Raw genomic sequence first — 25,991 nt, 5'->3', positions numbered from 1 at the left:
CTGAAGATGTTTCTTTCATGCTTTTGAGTGTAAGATCTTCAATAGCTCATTGTGCTTTATCATGTAGAGGTCATCGTTTGTGTTCTTTTGTCCACAGTACAGGGATTAAGCAGGCCAGACGTAATTCATGATGGTATTATTTCTATGTAGGCACTGAATACCAGAAGTTAGGCACCAAACCAAGTCTAATGAAAGTCACAAGATATGAGCAACTCCTAAGTAACTTCCCCTACATTCTCCTTTGCTTCGGCACGTAAATCCTCCTTCCATTTTGCTTTATAATGCTGATATAGCACTAAATCTGCACCTGAATTTCCACTAGCCATGAACTGCTCAACCTTCAGTTTACAAACCCACCACTAACGCTGGCTGCAACTGATTTGGAGTTAAGCGTTTTTTAGCAAGCACACTAGTGAGGACAGGACACTACAGCACAGTTAGCTCGAAAAATGGAAGGGAAGGGAATCTGTTAAAAAGAGGGGAAGACGCAGAGAAGGGGCCATCTTCAATCTAATCGTTGTTAGATGATCAGAAAGCTTTAGGCTGCATCTGGCCTGATCCGATGTAAGAAAGGCATCCTTCACCTACAGGCACAACTGCAATTACAACAGTCTTATCTTTTTGTAAATCGCTTTGGGGTTTTTTTCTTACATTCAAGCGGTATATAAATTATTTTTCTATATAAATAGAAAAATAATTCACATAACTAAATTCTAACAATTGGTCTGAATACAATGTAACAAATCTTCTGCAACCCTAGAAGCCAAGTAAGATCATCAAATAGCATCTAACAACCCACTGCCTTAGGTAGCAAGGAGAAAATTACCCCTCTTCCTAAAATGTGTCCATGAAAGCAGATTCAGGTTTAGCCTTTACTGAGAAGATGCACCAACAAAATATCTCAAACTGCAACTTTTGAAATAATTTTCAGAACTCGACAGAGATTCTGGCAAAGGCACAGTATCCAGCTTCTTCAGGAATAAGCAATCATGGCAAACTATGTTCTAGATGTTGCAAATTTCTAAATAAATTATTGCTGTTTTATAAATAAGCAGAGTTCAATTTACCTGTTTTTTCTTCTGTGCTTCACTAGAATCTAGCATGGAACTGTTAACAACAGGCAACATTTTCTGCGCTGCTTTCAAAGCAGCTGGGTTATACACTGTTTTTGTCAAGCCAGTAGAAGTAGACAACACCTACAGAAGGAAACCATTTTATTTTGCTAGTAAATAAAGAATTCGTAAATATAGGATTCAAAGTATATTACTCCAAGACAGATGCTTGTTGCTGTGATTGCAAAGATGGCATGAACATAAAAAATGGAGTACACAGACTCATGTCAATTTAAAGACAGGCTAGGACTGCCTCTAAGGTGAGAATTGTTTTCCATATGTTGTAGAAAACAATCTACTTGAGCTTTATCAACATGTGCCTCTGTTTCAGCACGAAAGTTGTGCCTGGCAGTTTCTATATGAATCAGATGATGCAATATAAACAGTTAATGAAGAGATGGGAGTTCTCATTTCTTCACTTATTTTGGGGTGAATATTTTAAGTGCTGGCAAGTGATGTAGTTACAAAGTCATAGAATTCCACAGCCGGAATATACCGTATTTTTTGCACCATAACACTCACTTTTTTCCTCCTAGAAAGTAAGGGGAAATGTCTGTGCGTGTTATGGAGGAAATGCCTACGGGTGGCATGCCTACGGATTTTCCTCCTCTAAAAACTATGTGCGTGTTATAGAGCGAAAAATACGGTAGTTAATAAGATCAATTCCCAGCTGCCAGCAATTGCCCGAGATGTTTGTATGTCCCTAGCATCCTAGAAAGAAGCATTATATCCAACATGGAATATGGTTGGTTAAAAAACATATAGCTCAAATAAACAAGCAAGCCAAGCTGCATGCAAGCCAAGCATTATGCAGTATTGGAGGATAAAACACAACAACTCAGTAAAATTGACTTGGGGAGAGATTCATTCCCACTGTGGAACAAGTTGATCACTTACACCCAAGTATACAAGCAAGACACATAAGTACTCTACTGACTACAGAACCCTAGGATATAGTAGCTCTATAGCCAAGGGAGATATCTGCTTAGCAAACCTAAGAATTTCTATATCGCTAAAAAGTCTTTCATTGAAAAACACTAACTATACAGAGTTTAATGTTCTTCTCAGAAGTTCCTAGCACAGTAAAACCTCCGCTGATCCCTACCCGCTCACCCCCAAATGGTTGTTGCTTAACGTCTGAGGATGTCCAGTGGGACTGCTGACTTTCCCCTTTGAACGGCAGATTGCCACCCTGCCATACAAAACTGCTTTTAAACATTTCTCGGCTTCAAGAGAGTTTTGCTATGCAGTACTGAATATTACGGTCTAAGAAACAAGTCTCAGAAATATGCTTCATAAACTTAGCACAGATCTTATTCGTCACCCAAACCCACACACAGGGGGAAAAAACAATAAGGAGGGGAAAGGTGTTAACTCTCTTGCCTCACACTGTGTCACAAATGAAAGGATTCACAAATAAAAAAATCAGAACCAGACTTATTTTGTATTGCGCGTCATTAAATACAGAAGCAATGCTACCAAGTCAAGCAGTTTGTTTATATGTATATTGAAGCTATGTCAAAATAGAAATAGATAACACCTATAGAAGGAAACCATTTTCAAAATATTCCTTTTAACAGTCACTAGAAATGAATTCTGGGCTGCCAAATCTATTTTAAGCATTCTCAAACATGCAAGACCTCAATTTTAGGTTACTTTCCCACCCCCTTTTCTGCAACATTGACCCTATTCACACGTAACTTGCAAGTAAGGCATAAGTATTTAGAACAAGCAGCTGGACTGTGTTCTTAGCATGACCTGAGCCTTTCCCCACTCCTCAAAAACCATCAAATGTTGTATGAACAAAAAGCCCAACATGTTGAGTTCCTGATGCACTCAATCAGAACACCTGATCATGTGGGTGTCCTGTTCATGTGGAGCCACTACTCGTGAGCAAGAGTCTGCACACTGGGCCCTCTGTTAATACAACCACACATAGTGCTACATTTGTGGGGAGAAGGAAAAACACACAATGCTGTGGGCAGGCCTAAAAGCATAGCCCTGCTCCTTGCTTTATGTGCTTTTATGTCCAACATACAAGTAAGATGTTAACAGGGCTTCCAACTAGCTTTCAGAAAGCTTATAGCACTAAGTGTGAGCAATTTTCTCCAAGTCATAGAATCATAGAGTTGGAATAGACCACAAGGGCCTTCGAGTCAAACCCCCTGCCAAGCAGGAAACACCATCAGAGCACTCCTGACATATGGTTGTCAAGCCTCTGCTTAAAGACCTCCAAAGAAGGAGACTCCACCACACTCCTTGGCAGCAAATTCCACTGTCAAACAGCTCTTACTGTCAGGAAGTTCTTCCTAATGTTTAGGTGGAATCTTCTTTTTTGTAGTTTGGATCCATTGCTCCGTGTCCGCTTCTCTGGAGCAGCAGATCCTGAAGCACATTTCACGTATATTGATTCAGCAAAGGCAAGAAGCTAAGTCCACAATCCAAAGGCAGCAGTAGACAAAGATGCTCTACCCACTCCAGACAACCTCTCTTTCCCCTTTCTATCATGCAGTTTTCACCAAGCAAAACAGAAGAGCTCTAGAAGGGAGCGGCATCTCAATCCTGCGGGATGCAGGTCACGCACCCAAGCAGACTGGGCAAGCAGTAAGGCAACAGAAAAAGCAACGTCAAAAGCAAAAAGCAGAACTCAGCAGAAGCTACCCCTCACTCACTAGGAACATTCAGAGTTTTCAGGAAGAAGGCAGCTCCCCCATGCAGTTCCAACTCTTACTGAATATCCTAGACCTCCAAAGAAGTAGAATCACGGTAAGGGATGCCTGTCACCAGATCTCAGAGACTATTTCCAATGGACCATAATTCTGTCCACTCTTCATTCACAGGCCCAATCTCAATTTAGTATTACAAATAACAACCCTGTCATGCAAGCTCCTGCCCAAACCGCAACCATTTAGGTTTCATGAAGACGCCTATATATACTGAAAACTTTATTTCATCTTAACTTTGTCAGCAAGGTTTAGTTGTGTTCAGTTCACTGCAGAGTTCTATTCATTGGGAGGAGGAGGAGACGGAGAGGAAGAAGAAGAAGCATGCAATCATTTTGCATTCACATGTTTAATGGACATTAGAAGCACCTATGCTAAGTGTGCACATGATATTATTGCTATGTGACAGTTCAAGGGCACGATTATTTCCTTACCTTTTCAGTGGCTGGAGTGGGTGGTTTAGGTACAAAGCCCAGCCTTTCCTTCACAGACAGTTTTGTTACATTCTAGGAAAAACAATTAAAAAAAGAGTTTGTGATCATGTGTTTTTAAACTAAACACGGCATTTCTCACTTTAACTGAAGCTATAAGCAAAGCCATTATTTCTCTTAAGCTTCTGCATTTTCAAATATTCTTTTAAGTTCAGTTAGAAAGGCTGGCCTGGTTGGTAGGTAGGCCGGAGAGATGGATCTAGTTCAGCCTCCAGGAGGTTGAAAGAAAAGGTGCTTGCAGCATACGAGAGTAAGGAGCACCACTTTAGCAGTCATGGCCAACAGGTAAGAATATGTCCCCCCACCTTTTGCTGGATGTGGTAGGATTCAGGAGCTCCATTGCTGGCATGGCAGGTGCCCTACCCCAGCAACAAGGAGGTCAAGGTAGTGAAAAGTTGTCAGAGCACCATGGCAACACATCCTCCTGCATTATCACAAGACCCTGTAGCTTTGCAGGACCTTGAGGGTTGGCAGAGAGATGTCAGCAGTTTGGAAGCCATGCTACAAAATGCTTGGGAAGAGCAGGCCAATGAGATGCAGCAACAAAGCTTGCAAAAGGGGCTGTGGAGAGGCTAGGATGAAGAGAAACGCATCAGGGCATCGATGAACCAACCCCCTTGCCTCCAACTAAGGTCATATGGTTTTCCACACCCAGGCTGAAGCTGTGCAGTAGTTCTTGTTTGGATAATATACCAAGAACTGCATGAAGACAGATTGCAAACCGATTTAACAAACGTGAATACAATTCATCAACTCAACAGTGTGCTCTCTGCATTTTCTTTAGAGGGCACACCGTTAAGATAATCTTATAATGGAATTAGGAGTTATGGGAAGCACACAGATATCACAAAAAATAGCAGGGCCATGTCACTACCTCAATCTCCCTAAAACATGTGACAAAATGACACTGTTTTCCATAGTTCCATAAAAACAGAAAATAAAAATTGCTTTGCCCATATTTTTCCACATAAAGACCTTTGCTTAAGTGTATAGGTTTTGCTTGTAAAATAATTGGCATTTTCAAATATTGGTATGATATGTATTTTGTACCAACACTTTTAATATAACCCAACCAGCAGCATAAAAGACAGATCTTTCATCTTTGACAAAATAGTATATCACAAGGGTATTATGCCAGTTATCGTCTAGGGATGTGAAAGGGAGTTTTTTAAAGAGCCTATAACCTGGTCCACAAATTGAAACATGGTTTTTTTACCAGTAGTCTGTAATAGGGGAGGGAAACTATCTATACATTTCAGTATGTTTATTAAATAAAGGCCACCAATTTCTGCTAAATAGAACCTTTTATCAAAGAGAAAATTTCAGTTTAGTTTTACAGATCTCTTAATATTTTAGAAAACAAATATTATACCCACCTGAACAGCTTCTGTACTGGCACTCTGAGCTTCAGCAGGCTCAATGTTACTGGCAGGTACTGGACCTAATCGTTCCTTGACAGACTGCTTCACAACAGGTAAAATGGGCTGTTGAGCTAAAGGCTGCATTACCTTAAAAAGAAAAGCAGATTTTTATAGCAGCACATGAACATTTCAAAATGAACTTTTCACCCCAATACCATTTTTAAATGTTTAAGTGCAGATGTTCTCATTCCTCCATTGCTTTCTAAACTGCAAGTATTCATCTGCTGAAGAAATTTCCTAAGCTAAGCATCAAACACTTTTGTATGAGCATTTATATTTCAGTGCAATTGTTTACAAGGCTGCAGTACTAGAGTAAATTCTAAGTCTAAAAATGAATTACTTCAAAGTCTAAACAGTCTGACAGTTTGTTTTTACTAACCACTGTTGGAATAAATCAGAATTCTTCATTCCGATGTCCCTAGGAAGTGTAGTTCTAAAGCATAAGGTGAAAAATATTCTCCTTTCATGAAGGAGAAGCATGCAAACCTAAGGCTCATGCAGACTAATTTCTGAAACACTGGACTCTTTGGAACATAAAGCTAAGCCATTGTTTGTTTAAATAGTGTGGCTTGTTTGAACATTTGAACTGAACCCAGTCCTGTAGGCTAACCATGGTTTGTCTTCTAGCAACAAGTCCTGATGTGAAGCCGTGATTTTTTTGTTGGCTTGTTTTAACTATGGTTTGGTATTATGCCTGAACAGCCTTGCTTAACCATGGTTTAGTTAGCTACTCTACCCCAGGTGCTTGCCAGGCTACAAAGGAACAATGCAAAAGCAGGTGGAAAAGCAAGCAAACCGTGGCTTAGTTAGGTGCAAATGCAGTTAGGTATATGCAGTTAGGTGTAGTTTAGGTGCAAATGCAGCCACTGAATTACCGGTACATCTGAGCCAGGCTGCTATCTTGTGTTTGTAGCACATCAGATATTAAATGAATTACAACTGCTAACCTTCCAACATTACCCCTGAGGCCTCCTCAAGGGTAGGATGTTTTTGCATAAATAAACACAAGTATACATAAATGCGTATGTGCATGAAAACTAATGTATGTTTACGTGGATTAAAAAAAATAAACAAAATTTAAATCAGGTTTCTTCTACCCCTTTACCTTCTGTATTGAAGTTGACATTGGTGGGGCACTGCCTTCTCTATGCCAATAGACTTTGATGAAGCGATTATTTAATACTGCTTCTGTGCTCGATATAGCTTTCTTTGCCTCCTCATGGGTAGCAAACTGGATAAGGGCACCTTCTGGATCTCCCTGATAAGCAACCTATGATTTTCAAGAAAAGCCAAGAATAAGAGCAGCCACATCCCTTGGGAAAACTGGGAAAACTAACCCCAAACCGCCAGCGTGCTAGACTTTCAGAAGCAAAATGTGACCTGCCTCAAAGGTACCTACAGCTATAATCTAACCAGGCAACAGGAGTTGGATAGGGAAGTGAGGAGTAAGTAGCAAGAGAGAATGGAGATAGAAGAATAACTATTAATACAGTCAAACCTTGGTTCCCAAACACCTCCGTTTTGGAACGCTTCGGCTCTCGAAAGCCGAAAACCCGGAAGTGTTCCGGGTTTCAAATGTTTTTCAGAAGCCAAATGTCCAATGCGGCTTCCACTTGAGTGCAGGAAGCTCCTGCAACCAATCAGAAGCAGGACTTTGGTTGTCAAATATTTTGGAAGCCGAGTGGGCTTCCAGAATGGATTACGTTTGACAAACAAGGTTTCATTGTAATGCACTTGGAACACCATTTCTATATGTACAAACACTGTCCAAAATGTGCATTAGTACTTTATAAATAGTAGCCTTTCTTTCTAATTTCAGGCCCTCTTTTTTACTATATACTGGTGGAGGGGATGACAGAACATTATTTTCCAGAGGGTGAAAACAACAACATGGTCACACTTGCCTCTGCACATCCTTCTGTATAATGATTTGATGTGTGCAGAGCTCTTTTCTTTTAGGAACAGCAATGTAGAAAACCACTGCAAGGCTATCTGAATATGGAAGACATGGCAGTTTTGTGACATCAACATCCCTAGACCAATCATGCTTCATGTCTCTGCACAATCACAAATACCTTTGCTCTAAGGGATGGAAGTAGTGGCCAGAAGTAAGGAGACAACTACAGCAGGAGACAAAGACAATGGGGCTAAGGAAGTGGGATGAGTGCTGAAAGCATAACCATTTATACTTGGCTGTTATATTAACGGTAAAGTGGACTAAATCAAAGAATTTTCAGCTCATCCTTATAAAGCAGGGGTTGCTAACCTAGAGCCCACCTGATGTTGCTAGACTACAGTTTTTTAATCATCCTTGACCACTGACTACACAGGTGAGGTCTGATGAGAGTCTAACAACATCTGGAAGGCCAAAGGTTGCCACCCTGTTAGAAAAAGCACCCTCATGATCTAGGCTCTAATAAGGAGCAATGAAAAAGTCAAAGATACCACCTACCTGCAAATTTACTAAATTTCCAAATTTGCTGAAGTGCTCATTTAGTTTGCTGATATTGTTAAGCTCTGGAGGAACTTTCCTCAATTCAAGTTTAGTATTTTCATTTCCAAATTGCACCTTCTTCTGGAAAGCAGGACTGCTTGTTCTATTAAAGTTTTGCCTGCAATAAAACAATGAGTTGGGGACTGTCTTGAGCTACTAGTAGTAAGTTAATTTGCAACAGGACAGACAGGTAAGATGTGGAATTTCAGTGAAAACAAGTCTAAAGCTGCATTTTAGGAAATGTTCTGGTGTCAACTGAAGACGCTCCTGTCCCTTCGGGCTTTTGGGAGACAGATGTGGAGTCTAACAAGACATCTGGTCTGCTGAGATAAGAAAATTGTTGCAGCTGAACAAATGCTTACATATGTTTTTAATAGCTGTTCTGCAATTCTTACTATTTTGTTAACTGCCCTGAGAAGGGCTGTTTAGAAATGCAAAAAATAAAAAATAAAACATGAGAGTAGAAGGAGTGCACATATTGACACCAAACCATTAAACACCTGATTGTACAGGTGTACGGACAAGTTAAGTGTTGACTATTACACAAAACAACCTGTGACAAACAACCATATCACGGAGAGGGGGATACTCCAAACCAAAAACAGAAATTTTAATTGGAATATCTTGAATGGTTTGGAAAAGCAAACTTGAAACACATTTCATAGTTCAGGCATTAGTATGCAGTTAACACATCTAGCAACTACTCACTTGTCAAACCAATTCTTCTTTGCTGGAACTCCATCACCTGCACCAATAGTTCTTTTTCGGGACTCAGAATCCACCACTATCCTCATGCTGCTTTTATTAGGAGGTTTTTCTGTGTGGAAGAGAAGAGTACACTGATTAATTTTTAAAAGATGTTTGTCTGTGCATTTTATAGTAGGATTTTCTCTCCTTATTACCATCAGCTGACTTATTGCATTTTTGAAACATACTAAGTGCTATACTTCTTCAAACCCAAGGTCCCTTTGGTTCAGCATTGGTCTCCAACAGATACCAAAACCAGATGCTTCAAAAGGAAGTGCAAGAAACCCCACAGGGCAACTATAGAATACATTGCCCAGAAAGCAAGATTTCTTTTCAACTCTTAGATATTTAGCAGATGGCTTATGACTTGAGCCCGAAAGGGATGCCTTTGATATTTTCCAATATTTTTGAAAAAAGAAGCTAGACAAGAGATGGGGGGCTGTCATAGATGCACAGTACAAATATAACATGGGTAGTTCAGGAGAGCCTTGCAGCTTTGCAAACTTTGTCTCCCTTCCTCCCACACAAATTTACCCTTCCTTTTTCAGATCCAACCACGCCTTCCGTTGATACCCTGAGTTTAGGCAAGTCTTGTTGGCACCCAAACTGGTAAAAGTAGAGTTTCCCTAAACATCTTTCTGAGCAAACTGCCCTGGCCTCAGGTGATTCAAGCTGCAAGCCAGGGAACCAAACCAGTCCACCAGAAAAATGAGAAGTTTTGGCATGCGCAGAAAGAATTAAAGGAGTACCATTCTGTACTGTGTGGGGTATTGCAAAGTGAACCAAAGCACTTTAGTTCCCCACAACTCTTCAAGCCAATTTATAGTAAAGCAAGATGAAGGTATAACATCATCTGCATCAATCATATATGTAACATGGTCGCTTTATAATATCCTGAAGCAGCTATACCATTTCTAGTGCCCTAAGTACTGACCATTCCAAGTTTTCCAAAATGCACAATATGTTTTATGGCGATGATCAGAAGCCCAGGTCTCATCATGCATTAGCTGATATCTCTCTCCCTCCCCACCAACCATTTAATTTTAATTTTTCTTTTTTGGTGCATTTTTTAAATCAAATAATGAACTTGTAAACTGGGACTTGTCCACTTTAATCAATGAAAAACACATCTATTATTTTGGATGGTTTTTGTACATGTGCAGAACAGTATGGGATTAGCTTCTACACAGTAGAATATCAGTCAAAAACAAACACACACACAAAATCTTGATTTGTTATTTTCTCTACTTCTTAACATTTCATAACTACATAAATACTTCCTTAAATCAGATAAAAGATGTGACATAGCAAAAATGTATGTTCAAATGATATATTAAGCAGGCTTTTAAAATCTGCCTTTGGACAACATGGGAGGCCCCAAGACATCTTACAAATACAAAAACATCAATAAAATTGGTAAAACCCATACATACAACAATAAAATATCACAATAGCATTAAACCAACATTCAGCTAAAAAAATTACAAAAGCAACATGTTCGCTGTCTATGAACAGAGGCTTCCATAATGAGCATGTCACTGTCAAACAAGTCCTTTATTATCAATATGTTTTATTCTAATATCACAAGCTGGTTAGGCAGCAGAGCTTGGAAAACATCTTGCTCCTAGCAGATTTCAAAATGGCAGAAATCACACACACACACACACACACACACACACCAGGGCAATTATTCCTAGTACTGTATAATAAAACAATGTGAAGACGAGTCTTGAGAACATAGATCAATAAATCTTTCACGATACCTCTTGGTGGCAGGTCCATATCCCCTGATGTAAGTCCTATCAAATTTGGTCTTTGGGCATGCACTCTGTGTCTATACATGGGCCTTGAAGTGATAGTTATACTTGGTGCTTCAGGATTATAGCCATCTGTGTCGTATGTTTCTGTTAAAGAAAAAGTTGTCTAGTTACACTACAATACAGAAAGGGTTACATAGCTCCATATTCAAACAAGGCAGTCTATACAACACTCTCCATAGCTATGAAGCTAAAACTATCTGTAGCGGACAGATCAAAACCTTCCTTTCCTCTGGACAATCTTCGCCAGGATCCAAAGAGCTGCTTTGGCTCCTCTGTGGAGCCTGAACTACCTCAGTGGATTTAAAATAATAATTCTGTTTTGAATTTGAACATCTGATCCCCATGACAAATTTCGTATTTTGTAGATTTTATCTTATTTTTATCCTGTTGTACACCACTTGGATGGCTTCAGGCTATGAAGCATTCATAAATTTGCAAAAAAATAAATAAATACAAACTGCTTAAGCCCCATGAGTTTCAAAAATAGTTTGCTGCAAAAAGTTGGCTGCTTGAAAAAAATACATTTCATGTTTCATGGGGCTCGGAACTAATTTTGCAATGCTTTTGATCCTGTTGTCGAGTTTAAAACGACATTCTACAGTTTTATTCTTTGACAATGACAAGTTTCTACCAGATGATAAAATCTATTACACTCCAATGTCCATTGCATCTGTCTAAGGATAATAAGACTTTCTTTATTATGAGTAAATATTCTAGTACTGCACCTGTAAAAAGAGAGGGTGGAGCAGGCAGTGGCTGGTGATGAATACCGGTTGTTACAACCGTAGGAACAGAACTAGTTGCAGAATTTGGGGGAGCATCCATACCAGAGGGTTGCAAAGGTGGGAGAGGAGGTGGTGGTCCTGCCAAAACCAGAAACAATTTAATACCAAAAGTGAAAAGAAAAAAGCAACCACATACAGCACAAAATATAATATCCTGACCATTGACAGCACTATGGATCTTCAGAGGTAGACAGCAGCATAAAGGCAGACATAGGGATAGAAGAACTCACTGTTTAGCTTCTGGCTGTTTAATTAAGGCTATCCTCAGTATGTAAATAAAGATCCTGGTTGTTTTAACCAATGTTTAACAAGTGTACAGTCACCAGGGAAGCTACTTGCCGTACTATGTAGGTTCACCATAAAAATAGTAGCATGCTGTTCCCTATTAGTGTAAGGTGAGGAGTAAAAGGAAAGAGGAGTAGTGCTTGGTTGGTTACAGATTTCAGCTTGCTGCCTGAACCACAATTAGTTCAAGCTTCGGCCACCAGAATTTTAAATGCAACAGGTAATAGAGACAATATAAACACTCATCTTTAGAGATACAATTGGTCTGAATGCAAATTTAATAAATGTGCCAATTTTGACCTTTGAAACTTACAAGATCTGCACCATTATACCTCAAAGTACACTACTTTCTATATGTTCCCTCTCCCAGGCAGCGAGACCTTCTGTGCTTGTTTTGCTGAGGCCCTTATGCTTCAAGATGTATCAAGCTGCTGCAAAACCTAGGGACTTCTCAGTGATGGAAACCCAGTTATGGAACTCCATGTCCCAGGATATTTTCTTGTCTTCCTCCTCATTTTTAAGAAAACAGGCATTTGCCCCAATTTGGTTTAGAGACATTGTATCTGAACAGTGTTTTAATGGGTTTCAACATAGTACAGTAAGTTATTTTGAAATTTAAAAGGTACATCCTACCTGTAACAGGTGGAAGGCTGGGTGGCAAAGGGCCTGGAGGTGGAACAGGAGGCCTAAGGTTTACAGGAGGAGGAGTAAGAATAGGAGGCGGTGGAGGAAGTCCTGGAGGTGGTGGTCCTTCAACAACCGGGGGCTGTGCTGGAAAAGGCAGTATGCCTGGAAGGTTCACATCTTCTACAACTACAGGGTCACTTCCATGATCAAATGGACACATATCTCCTCTCATACAGAAACCCTTTTCTGAAAAGTTAAAACAGTATGTTACCAGGTAAAGTCTGCAGTGTTCTGAGCAGTGCAAATTAATAGCTTTCCATTCAATTTCGGAACTGAGTTCATAAACCTCCAATCGCAAAGAAAGCTCCACCCATTTTTACTTTTTATGTTTCACTTGTAAAACAACAAAATGAAATGCGAAATACTAAGGATAAGAAATAGTTTAAAAGAAAATATTTAAAATGTCTGAAGATGTAATGGTTATTGTCATCAATGCTTGGCAAGGCAATGGGATAATTCATTTTTTGTTCTTACCATCATAGTCTCTGCAACGTTTCTTTGGCAGTGGAGGTCTCCCGTAGGAATTGTGGTCTAATTGTTCTTCATGAAAATCTGACCAACTTTCAGTAGTATTATTTCCATGGTGAGCAGGAGCGATAACCGTTATAGTGCTACTTAGTGTAGGGGCAGGGTAATGGCTGGATGAAATGTTTGTTACAGAAGAAACAGGAGTATAGTTGTTTTCTAATGGCTCTGTTCTGTCCAAGTCATATTTTGGTTTCCCTATATCCCTTTCTGCAAAGAAGAACAAGGCATCCACATTATGTCAGTAAGACAAGTATTGCACAAACTGATGAACATTTTTAAAACTAGAAAAACTCCCAATCCCAGCTGGTTTATCGATCTGAAAGCATGCAAGACAGCCAATGGCAACCTCAAATCACATTTACAAAATACAATTGGCTAAGCGTCTTAAATCCTGAAACATATAAAGAAAGCCCTTTGCTGTGGGACAAATGAAGTATCAAACCTAATAACTTGTTGTGATGTCATTTCATCAGATTTCACCCAGAGAGAGATCTGGAGGAGGCCTCATGTGTGTGCTCTTCTTCCCCAATAATCTCACCATGGGAAGAAACAGGCAAGTGAACCAGAAGAAAGACCATTCAAATATATAGTTTTTCTCAGTTCAATCGCTCCTTTGCACCTCTAGTGTACAGAGTGTGGGAAAAACATGCGAGGGAAAGCAACAAGCACGTGTCTGCTCATCCAATGCATGAGAACAAACACCATCAAACACCATGGTTTTACTTCTAAGTATATATCCACAGGATACCACTGTACTTAAAACGTATGTGTCTTAGAACACACTTGTGTGGCATATTTGTATATTATTGTCCTGGTACTTTCAAAATAAATCTTCACAGCTTTTCTAGAGCATAAACATAATCATATATATTTATTCCTACTTTATATCCTGCCTCTCCTTTGAGGATCCCAAGGCAGCACATATGATTCCTCTCCTCTCAGTGGTATCCTCAGACTTTTGCAATGTCCGGCATTGGACAGAATATTAATGCTCATCTGAATGTATCAAATGATATCTAACCACATATACTGAAAAGTCTCTGGTAAGCAAGTCTTATCCATCCAAACCTGAAAACGTTCCTTTACTACAGAGTACCAATTTGTAGTCTGGAGACAGTTCTACACTCATTCATTCATTCATTCAAGTTTATATACTGCTTGATTGTAAAAAAACAAAGAAAAACTTTAAAGCAGTTTACAAAAAGAATTGCAATGCTGCAAGTCAGCATGTGCAGAGCATCGCTCACCTCTGCTCCTTGTTCTACTTCTAGTTCGACTCCTGCTCCTGTCGCGGTCTCGATCCCGCAACCTCTCCTTGCTCCAGCTTCTACTGCGACTCCTGCTGTAGCTCCGGCTCCGCCCCCTTCTTCTGTTGTAGCGGTCTCTATAGGACTCTCTTCGCGGGGGATTCCGGTCGTAGTCTCTCTTGCGAGAACGCTCCTCTTTCTTTCTTTCATCCCTGCTTCTAAATATTTTGGATTGTTACACAGAAATAAATTCTAGGCTCTAAACAGAAAATTCATACCAAATATAAGAGTGTAACCATTTGTATCAGAATCAGTGAAAATATTTTTAAAATGAACACAAACACTATTTTAAGTGCCAATTCTGGGCAAAAACAAACTTTGAACCAGCACCAGTTATCACCTACCACAGGCCATTTTAAAAGCTATATAGTTTGGGGCAGTGCTATTTTTCTGGAAAGAGGTGCTGGAACTCACCAGGAACACCTTACTTGTTCGTTTATAATGACAATGGCACCCACCAAAGAGGTGGTGGAACTAAGTCCTGGTGAGTTCCAGCTGAAAAAAAGCCCTGGTTTGGGGGCTTGTTCAGGTATCAATACATCGCCCAGGACTGCTCTGGGGGCCAGAGCACAATGGCATCTTTCTGAGCGGTATATCATGAGTGAAACCACCACCGCTCTGGAGTCCCTCTGCTGCCAGCACTCAGAACGCGGAGGGGAAAACGAGCTGCATCGGCCCCAGCCCCATGAGGCGTCAGGGGTCGATGTAGCTTGTCCCCCCCCCTCCATTTTTCATCATCACAATGCATTACTATATTGTAATGTTAGGCTGGTAATACATTGTGATGTTGAAAGGCGGTATCGCCCAGCCTTAACCTACACTCCTATTCCGCCCTCAGCATGAACTCCCCATGGATGTAGGAACATGCTATGCCATTTGAGTTTCTGAGCTCAAGGACATGAAGCTCTGTTACTGCATATTAGAAGCAAACTGGAATACCAATAGCACAGCGCCAGTGTTAGAAACTGAGATAGGAAACCTAGGAGCTCCATGACACCTTAAACCTAGGTCATGGGCACATCAACGGAACGTCTCAGCGCACTGTTTTATAACAAGAATACAAAGCTGAAAATGAATGAACTGCAGCTAAAATATCATGCTCATTTTTCACAGGTCTCTTTCCAGTCTTCAGAGAGTAGCTGGAACTGGGGAGGCAGAAAAAAGTCCTCCTTTCCTTCCATTCTGAAGTTTTAATCTGAAATCTCAGGTGCAGTACTGCACCCAGACATGAGAAGCTGCTCACATTAATGACATTCCACGTCGCAAAATGTGCCTAGAACAATGAAGTTTTGAGCTGCACAGCAGACACCCTCCTCCTCTCATTGGAAACACAGGAGCAGAGAAAAAAGTCTGCCCCGATGTAGACTCTCACAAGAGAAAAAGCAAATGAAAGGGGAGAGAATACTTCAAATAACCCAGCAATGTATTGTAAAGTGGCTTATATTGCCACTGTTTGATATGCAGCCTACACCTTCATGAGCTCAGACATTCTAAGCGGTAGCCAAGGCAGGATTTGCTTCCATGAAAAATGGATGCATACCAAAGGCAAATCCTAATTCAAATGCAATAATCTGTGCATAGTTGGGTGCTTTCCTGCAGATGCAAGTGTTGTGCATTTTCCCCAATATATCATACAAAATGTATATTGACTCAAGACAATCACCATCCATTTAAGTGGGTGTAAAAAACACTGATGATGCAGTCGTTGTAGGAAAATTCAGAGGTTGACAATTTTCTAACACAAAATTCACTAAGGTGCTCTTTAACTTCAAAACTGTCAGGTGGAAGGAGATAGCTATGTTTGAAAGCACACTCCCTTATGTATCTATAAAAACTTCATTAAAAACTACAAAACTTGGATTGTGCTCTGTATGTATTACACATGGAGACTTGCTCATTTATACCTTTGTATCCTTACCATATAATTTGTTTTCAAACTGCTGTAACAGCAAACAATGTAACTAAATCCACCTCAAAACATTTATACATGAAAAAGGTAAAGCCAGTAAAAAACAACAACATAAAAACTTTATTAAATAACCTCTCCTGGTTTTTACTACAAGGGACAGAATATATGATCACCTGGTTTCTCGATAGCGTGAACTTGACTGAGGGGGACTATGGTTTAGCCTTCTAGAAAACTTTTTCTCTCGCTCTTCCTCTTTAATGACCTTGATAAAGAAGGAAAATGAAAATCAGATAAGAGTACAGCACCCAGAGAAACAACCAGCAACCAAACAAAATAGAACCATTTCAAAATCCTTCTCAAGAATTCTACGCCAACCTCAGCCCTCAGAACTGCACATCTTTGTAACAAAGAAGATGCTTTGACATGAGAATTTGAAGTTTAGAAGAGGCATCAGGCAAAAAATTCCACTTCTCCCATGCCTTGGGTTAATTAAACAATCAATGGCCTTTTAAACTGGGAGGTATTGCTTTTGTTTGTTACTATGATATATCCTTTTGTGTTTTTATATTGCAAATCGCTCTGTGAACTTTGGATGAGGGGCAGTGTAGAAATTTATAAACATAATGAGTAATACAATAAATAAGGGTTTTTAGACATATATGTGATAATCCACTCTCGCTCCGGGTTCGCCAAACAAATATTGCACCTGTAAATACTAGTCCCACACCCTTGATCCAATAGTAACACCCATAGCTTCATTCTCTAAGGTTCACTATCTTTATCATGTAGTTAAGAGTCACCAAGTGAAGTTTATCCTCAACGATCACCTATCAAAAGTATTGAGCTTTAAGAAATTGGCATTTAAATACATTGTAATTGAAAACAGATTAAACATACAGACGCAAATTGTAAGATACGCATTAAGAAGAGGATGCATGACTGATCCGTACCTCTTCCTTCTTAGTTTCTTTTTCCTGATGCTGAAAAAAGTCTGATTTCAGGCTTCCCGATGTCGGCTGCTCCGGTGGAGGTAGATAGCTCTTTGTATTCACAGCATCAAAAAGTTTTTCTACGAATATCTGGGTCTCTAAAACAAGATCCAAAGGTAACATTTGACAAACAATTTCTATGGTTAGTATTACTCAGAATTCAATTAGCCATTTTGAATCAGTTGAGCAAATGGTCACCCTCCTGTTTGCTTGGGGTACATGACAACTGTAGGCAATAGAGAAGACCAACAGTAACCCTTTCACCAACCCTTTCCCATCAATGGCACAGTGCTATCCCCAAAACCCATCCCTGGAGCTTTCAATCTTGAGAAAAGCAGCATCAGGCATTCATCTGCCTCCTCAAGTGTTGGCACACTCTTTATAGACAGCACATGGGAAAAGAGCAGTTCTGGCAAGCAGAGCACAGAGGAGAGAGAAGAGAAGTATATCTACTATGCACTTTGGAAAGTTTTGTTCGTCTGTTCTCTATAGGTTGCCTCTTGATATACCGTCACCAAACCTGGTAGAAGAATGCCCAAGGTGGGGGTGGTAGTCTTCGTCAATGTTTGGATGCCAGGAGCCATTTTGAATCAAGATGGTAGACTAAAACACAACTTTGGGTTGACTACATCCAATTTTTGGTGTGACAGATACAAACTCACAAACTGCACTATTCATTTAAAAATGACAAAATGTTTGGGTTTATAAAAATGCCTGGGGAGTGCTCTGTAATTGAAAGCAGTTGATTTATTATACTAACAGTCATACCTCGGAAGTCAAACACCTTACGAGTAGAACGTTTTGGCTCCCGAATGCTGCAAACCCAGAAGTCAGTGTTCCAGTTTGTGAATGTTCTTTGGAACCCAAACGCCCAACGCGGGTTCCGCAGGAGCTTCCTGCAGCCTATCAGAGGCCACGGCTTGATTTCCAAACGTTCTGGAAGTCAAACAGACTTCCGGAACGGATTCCGTTCGACTTCCAAGGTACAACTGTATTTTTTATATATCTAAGGCATCTACTATTTAATTCTTAGTATTTCTAATACTTAATTCTAGATGATGATCCAATAACCACTCAAAAGGATTCAGAGCTTCCAAGAGTGAAACATATGATGCATTTATTTTCTACAACAGGATTTGAGTATCTGTAATGTCTCTTAGATGTTATACACTACTTTATTTCTTTGAATCAACAAAACTGTTGGGCTGCATACTTTTTTGTTCTATTTAATGAAGAGCCATTCAGCCCAGGATGCAATAATAATCATATACAATTAATTCAAGATGGAGTCAGAATTCAAAACAAGTCAGTGATATATTTACAAGAGCTTACCCTTTTGAAGAAACACATCCAGCTGATCAACACATAGTGCCCTCAGTTCTTTCTCACTTTTATCCTTCTTTACCAAAGCAAGAACATACTTAGCTAGAGCTGATGGGTCTGCATCACATCTGTAAAAGGAGCAAAACAAGACTGCTGTCAGTAATGAAGATATCCTAAAAAGTTAACTCAAGTTGGTGCAGTATGCCCAGGGTGTTCTGTATCTTTACACTTTCATTTTGCATTGATGTGTGTTATATAAAATGAATCAAGTGTCAACTTCTACTGAAAAAGCCAGTCTATGAGTTTCATCAATTTGTTTTGCTTTACTGCATTTTGGACCACTGTTGTGCTCATGGCTGTTCCCATCCTTAACAAGGGTTACCCAGCCTTCAGTGACGGGGTCAAAATGTGTAAGGTTGACCCAAAATGCTGGGCATTGCGTACCCTTCAGCCAGGCTTTCTGCAAAGTATTAAATCCCCTTTGCCCCAACCATTAAAATACAGGCATGACCATTTTAGGAGCGTTCAACTGATGTGTAATTGCCAACACTTGGGAGCTTTTGGATATGGAATGGGGGCGGGGCAGAACAGGACTGGCTAATATATGCTCCACCGACATGTACAGGGGGGCAAGAACAGAAACCCCATGCAATATGGTCACCACCTGTAACATTTTGCTAGTTAGTAAAGGAATTGTGGCCTCTGCTGTTCTTATTTAAAAAAAGGTGTGTGAAGTTTCATTGGAATAGTTTTACCATTGTGATGTTCATTTTATCAATGATAATTACTGGGCTTCTAGCCATTAGTTACTGTTCTGCAGACTATATGTAATTAGCTGATGAGGTATGACACAGAGAAAAAGAGAACCGGCTAATACTAAACATAAAAGCATTTCATGGCTAACCAAAAGTTGGCTCAAGGACAATCACATTGTCACTTATTTCTTAACCATCTATTGACAAGTGGGGTTAAATACACCCCAACAGCACTGAAAAAGCATTCATAAAACTTTTGGGTTCTTCCACAATTCAATGTTGCAAATAGTTCTCAATGATGAAAGGTTGTGGAATACTGTTATATATTGATACCTGTATGTATTTAGCTTGTTATAATACAGTTCTATTTTAAAAAGCACTATGGTGAAGTATAAATTGCCATAGGTTGTTTCTGTGAAGATTAAATTATGGAAAAATCAAGGTTTTAACTTTTACAACTTTTGATGTCAATTCTGCCACTACTGTAGTAACTGAGAAACCATAAAAGCTGCACAAAAGTCCAAGAAGTCAACATGATCCCAAGACATTCACTTCCTTTAACACCACCACAAATGGTATCAGGGCAGGGTCAATAACATTCCACACATTTACCACCAAATTGCTTTAGAGTTCCAGATAAAGGGAGATCTAGGCTTTTCAATATGCTCATACACGTCATCTTCAAATTTACTTATCCAACTAGAGTATCCTTAAGATGTAGGTGTGATACACGACTGGCATAGGGTTCAGCTGAAACTTTACTAACTTGTTTCATCATTGTGCATCTATCTAAAGGAGACTTATTTCAGTCTCTCTGTGGAGGAGTGTGATATTCCATCTAAACAAGTAATGTTCTCTGACTGTCATGATCAAAGTAGCCTTAAAGAGATGGTTCAAGGAAACAGGGAACACCTGAAAGCATCAATGATCTTTGCAAGACTGGATGTTCTTTTAAATTAAAAATTAACGTTACACTATTTTAAATATTCCTTATCCATCATGTTCTTCAAGACAAAACAGTCGGTCACTTGCACAGAGATTAGAAAAAACACCGAACATAATATTAAACATAAGCACTTCCCATTCTTAAAAACAAGATACAAGGTGTATCTTGCCACCCAGAGTGTGGGACAACCCAATCAGATGGGCGGCATACAAATAATATAATTTGTTGTTGTTGTTGTTGTACTGAGAATAGAACCACTGAAATTAATAAGTACATTAAATTTCAATGGGTCTACCAACAGAACTTAGCTGGCTACAACCCACCATTTTGAGGCACTGAAAAATAATAACAATACAGTGATTGAGTACCAAGTAACTGAAGTTTGTGAAATATGGTATAGGATACCTTAAAGCAGTGGTTTTCAACCAGTGTGCCATGGCACCCTGGGGTGCCTTGAAAGAAGGCCAGATGTGCCACAGGCAATACTGGCCTCAGTCCCTCTTTCCTCCCCTCCCTCCTCTGATGTCCTCTCATGTGTCTGCCTCCAAGGGCTTTCACAGCTGTTTGTTGCAGCAGCCCTGGCTACAAGCTCCCCAGGCGAATGGTGTGTCTCAGGGACTGGTCAGGGGGTGCTGGTTGCCCGGAGCTGAGGAAGCCTTGGAGCAAGCAAGCAAGCAGGCGAGGGAGCTCAGCCAGCCAGTCCGCCAGGTCCTTACTGTTGGGAATGGACAGACAAGTGGGAGGCCTGGCAGACAGGCACGGTTCTGCCTTTCTTGTGCTTGCTGTGTGCAAGGCCTGTCTAGGAGCCTGAGTGTCTGGTTCTGAAAGGGTGCCTTTCCACCACACAGACCCAGCAGCACCCGCTGCTGCTATTGCTGCCTCCCAAAGTGAGTAAGGTGCTGGCCTCATGTTCACCTCTGGCCAGGCTCCGTTGGGCCACCAAGGCTGGGGACATCCTCTTCCCAGGCCCCTGTGAGGCAGTGTGAGGAGGCACCTCTCTTTGGGGTGGGGGGGGGGAGCTCAGAGACCAGGGTAGGCAGTAGTGACTGCCTGGAGGACTTCCAAGGACAGGTAAGAGGAGGTTGAGGAAACACTCCACAAGGGAGGGTGTTCTAAAAAGGGCAAGAGGCTGCCAGTTCTGTGAGAAAGGGGTGACATAACTGGGCTCCTGAGCCCCACAGGGGTGCAGTAGAAAAATGGAGTTGGTTAAGGGAGCTGTGGCCTCAAAAAGGTTGAAAACCTCTGTCTTAAAATTTCAAAGTTATCAGTGAAAGGTCCCCTACCAGTATTACATTAAAGTTTCTAAGCATTTCAGGAATTCATACATCTATTATATATTCTGCACATTATATGGCCACTGAATTAATGTTTCATAGAATCATAGAACTGTAGAGCTGGAAGGGACCCCAAGGGTCATTTAGTCCAACCCCAGCAATGCTGGACTCTCAACTAAATCATACATGACAGATGGCCAACCAACCTCTGCATAGAAACCTCCAAGGAAGCTCGACCACCTCTCATGGGAGTCTGTTCTACTGTTTTATCTTCTGGAAACCACCTCCTCCTCTGTTGAATTTACATTGTTCTCTTCTGTTTGGAACAGTTTACATACATTATCATTGCAATTGCTTTATCTGTTTTCATAATTTTGCATTTTATTGTTGTAACCCATCCTGGGACCTTACAATGAAGGGTACATAGGAAATCATAAATAAAAATATGTGGGCTTCTCAGAAATTCAACAGTCTGACTCAAGGATGAAAATCATGTCGAGTAAAGAGGAAGGTGAGCCAACAATGGTGCTGGGATGATAACAAAAGACCTTGTAGGGGCTGGTTGCCATGATGATGTCCCTTGTTGTGTACCCTTTAAAACCTTTACCATATGAACCTTCCTGTGTCATGATTCCCCTGGATGCATCAAGTTCAGAAGCTTACATCTGCTTCAAATGTTTCAAAACCATGCTAGACTGCAACACACACTTGTTAAAAATCACTGTATTTTGCAGTTACTCAGCAAACCTTTCGAGGCTGGAGAGTTTACACAATTACACGGTACAAGATTAAATACCTTTTTAAAAAAGGTCATTTAAAAAAATGGAAGTTTAGCTCTCTTGTCAGTTACAGACATTCTTCCAGTTTTTATATAGCTCACAAACTCATTCGAACTATTTACATACAACATTTACCATTTTTAATTGACTTGTTGACAAGAATCTTGTTGCCAATATGGCATAGCATCATAATTTGTTTAGCCATCTGAGCAAATATTTCCAGAAATCAAGTTTCAGAAGCCTAATGAAAGTTATAAATGTATACCCCGATTTTGAGCTACAAACTCTGCCCACTCAGCAACATTCAATTGTACACACTTTATCTTTGTATTCTTTTGGATAACATTATATAAAAGTGGTGCAAACAGCAAAGAACAAATCCAACTACTAGTAGCTTACCTGCAACATCATATTTTCCAAACATAAGTTTTTAGTGCTGTTCCCTGGGAGCAAAATGAATGGGTCATCCATGCAACTTGCTCATATATTAAGCTATGAACTATGTATAAAGAATCCAAATGACATGAAAAATGTGAGAAAATATAAGAAAACAGGAGACCAAAAACTTTTAGAATATAGGAAGAAAACAAATCCTCTCAGGAAGTTAAAAAAGAAAGGAGGACTTTAAGTCTCAAAACAGGCAACTGTAGAAATACATTACAAAATAAAGTATGTCCGTCATGCTGTATTTACTCGAATCTAATGATCACCTTTTTTTGCCAAATGATGTTGCGAAAATTAAGGTGTGCATTAGATTCTATGGCACATTTACATACACCAGCCAATACTTTTTCGGTTTCAAGGTTCTGAAAATCGAGGTGTGCATTAGATTCAATGGCTTATTAGATTCAAGTAACTAAGTGATCACCTTCTTCAAGAAAAAGATTTCTATTCCACATTGTGACGATTCAGTCGAGCCATTTTAACATTTATTCAGGCAATGTAAATGGAATAGAAATTTATTTGCCTCAGAAATGTATACAATGCATTTCAGTTTACTGTTCCAATAAATGTCTGCATCATTTTGAGGCTTTGCCTCCTTTTGGGGACTTGCAGGCCTCTCAATGCTGTCCCTTCCTCTTCCTGCCCAAAGATTTCCCTCCACACCGCTTATTTACGGTACTATAAAAGATGGGAAACCAAAGTAATAATAAAACCATGAACTACATTTAAACCATCTCCTTGATTGTATTCCCGTCATAATGAATTACAGCAACAAAATCCCAGGGCATTTAACAAGCAGAAGGAACACTTTCCATTTTAATGAGCCTATGCTTCTACAATGTCTCTGTACAATACAAATGTTTAACCATGATTTCCCAAAATAACCTGAGTTAGAAAATAATAAGCTTGTGCAAAAAGTATCATTCCAAGAGAACTAAAGGGCAAAAGGTTGAATATCCTGAAAAAGCCAAATCAAACAAGTAGTTCAAATGAGAAATAAATATGATTGAAAACTCCAGGGAGCACTGCAGTGAATCAACATGGCAACAACAATGACTGAAAGTGTTTGCCCAGTCTACACGGACAGCACCTCCAGGGATGTTTTTAAACTAGGAGACAAGTATATTAACAAGGAAAACAGGGAGAAAGACTGTTCAGAATAATAATCAAAACCTATTTTCACAATAACCATTCCATATTTACTTATTGTGTTCACAAGACTGCTGTCTTATGAGGACACTCATCTTTTATCAGATAGATTCTCCATTAAGAAATTCTACCATATTTGAAGTGGCATCGGTAGCCAAATGAAGGAAAAGTTTATGCATGTTTCTTGTTGAGATTGATTGCAAAGAAGTCTCCATGTTTGGTATCCAAAAGTGATATTAATAAAAAAAAGGATTCCAAGTCAATGTTTTCCTTAGCCACATATTTATTTGCAAAGAATAGCTTGGTCCAGACATGCAGAACTATAAGATGGGAATGGGAATGGCAGAACACACCATCTCAATTCAGACGATGGAATGAGTCACATTTTTTAAAGCTCTCTGGTGTGAAAAAAAGTGTGCTCATCCAGTGCAACAAGAACAAGGCTGAACTAGAACCTTTCTCCATGGTGTGCTACTATTATTTGCAAATGTAGCTATGTAATTTGCTACTCACTTAGGGCTGGTAATAATCGTTTCCGAAGATCACCTGAAAGTTCAAGGTGAACCTGCCCAAGCAACTATTGCTACACTATGCTACTCTGCCCCAAGCAGGTAAATAGTGAAATGCTACAATGGTTGTATTTATTCCCTCAACTCTACCTAGATAAGACCTTTTGCTTGTTAAGAAGGCTAGACAACAGAGCACTAGGACTGCATCAGCAGCAGTACTGCATTTCCCAGCTCCACAATTAACAGAAAAGTACTATGCAATATAGGAAACGACCATACACTTAGTCAAAGCAGCTCAGTATTATCTAGACCCGTGATTCCCTAACACTTTCCCCTCCATGAACCGCTTGAAAATTAGACTCTTGAAGGGCCACTTAATGATACCCCACCCCCGCGTGCCTATTGTAGCTATTGTAATGCACTAGGCGAAATGATGTGTGACTTCTATTTGCATTTTAACTGCTTCTTTTATTTCTTATCCAACACTGATTACAAGTTGAAGTCCACAGAATTCACAGGCACACTGTGGAACACCAGAATGATGTTTGTGGACCACAGTTTGTGAACCCCTGGTCTAGACCGACAATGGCTCTCCAGGGTTTCTAGCAGGAATTTCTCTTAGCCCTACCTGGAGTTGCCAGGGATTGAACCTCCTTGCAAAGGAAATGTTCTACTTCTGAGCTGCAGCCCTTCCCATTTTATGAAGTGGCTACATGTGTCCTAGCTCTTCTGTTCTTAAGGCAGAGAGCAACCACAATGCGGTGCCGCTTTTACCAACAAGATGTAGCAGATGACCAACCACTCCTGAAACCTAACTGCAAAACTGCACAAAAATATACATATCTGACAAAGGATTTCAAGATTTCCCCTTCTTTGCACATATACACATCAATGTTTCCACACACAGCACACTTCACTGGGCACAAGAGTTAAAGAATCGTCTTGCATTTTCAGTACAGTGGTACCTCGGGTTACATACACTTCAGGTTACATACGCTTCAGGTTCAGACTCCGCTAACCTAGAAATAGTACCTTGGGTTAAGAACTTTGCTTCAGGATGAGAACAGAAATCGCATGGCAGTGGCGCGGCAGCAGCGGGAGGCCCCATTAGCTAAAGTGATGCTTCAGGTTAAGAACAGTTTCAGGTTAAGAACGGACCTCCAGAACGAATTAAGTACGTAACCAGAGGTACCACTGTATTTATTTGGCACCCAAAATCACACCTTTAGAATCTAAATGGTCATCTGCTCCTTCCAGGACTTTTGTGTTAAAAAAGCTCCTATTGCATTTCCATCTAGGGTTCACTATCCTCAGCCAAACAAATCAGCTCTTGCAAAGAATGTAACGATTTCTGTACAAAGTCCCTACTTCTGCATTTGAAACAAGAATCCCTGGCGTGACCAAAAACTGGACAAACTGAGAATCAATGATAACTCTTCATACCATTTCTTATCACGCTGGTTATGGAGGCTTAATCTGCACACAGCATAAGATTGTTAATCTCAGGGTTGTGG

At 40.0% G+C, this 25,991-nt stretch overlaps 1 protein-coding gene across 3 annotated transcripts in view; it reads right to left on the bottom strand.

Annotated features, from left to right (window-relative positions):
- The window catches only part of RBM26 (RNA binding motif protein 26), a 53,018-nt gene that overhangs the window by 19,872 nt on the left and 7,155 nt on the right, over window positions 1-25,991 (bottom strand). For 2 of the 3 annotated variants that reach the window (XM_081198314.1, XM_081198313.1), the window contains exons 2-15: window positions 18,631-18,749; window positions 17,260-17,396; window positions 16,483-16,571; window positions 14,341-14,558; window positions 13,040-13,300; window positions 12,512-12,751; window positions 11,534-11,671; window positions 10,752-10,892; window positions 8,950-9,058; window positions 8,200-8,359; window positions 6,853-7,017; window positions 5,703-5,834; window positions 4,270-4,341; window positions 1,068-1,196 (exon numbers count right to left, since the gene is read on the bottom strand). In XM_081198314.1, the coding sequence (XP_081054440.1) occupies window positions 1,068-1,196; window positions 4,270-4,341; window positions 5,703-5,834; window positions 6,853-7,017; window positions 8,200-8,359; window positions 8,950-9,058; window positions 10,752-10,892; window positions 11,534-11,671; window positions 12,512-12,751; window positions 13,040-13,300; window positions 14,341-14,558; window positions 16,483-16,571; window positions 17,260-17,396; window positions 18,631-18,749 (2,110 nt within the window). The remainder of the gene's footprint in view (window positions 1-1,067; window positions 1,197-4,269; window positions 4,342-5,702; window positions 5,835-6,852; window positions 7,018-8,199; window positions 8,360-8,949; window positions 9,059-10,751; window positions 10,893-11,533; window positions 11,672-12,511; window positions 12,752-13,039; window positions 13,301-14,340; window positions 14,559-16,482; window positions 16,572-17,259; window positions 17,397-18,630; window positions 18,750-25,991) is intronic. The other variant, XM_081198315.1, reaches the window with a different exon arrangement.

Source organism: Podarcis bocagei (genome assembly GCF_964188305.1).
Source record: "Podarcis bocagei genome assembly, chromosome: 6".
Lineage (NCBI taxonomy): Eukaryota > Metazoa > Chordata > Lepidosauria > Squamata > Lacertidae > Podarcis > Podarcis bocagei.
Note: the sequence above shows the minus strand (reverse complement) of the source record. Positions and strands in the feature narration are given on the sequence as shown.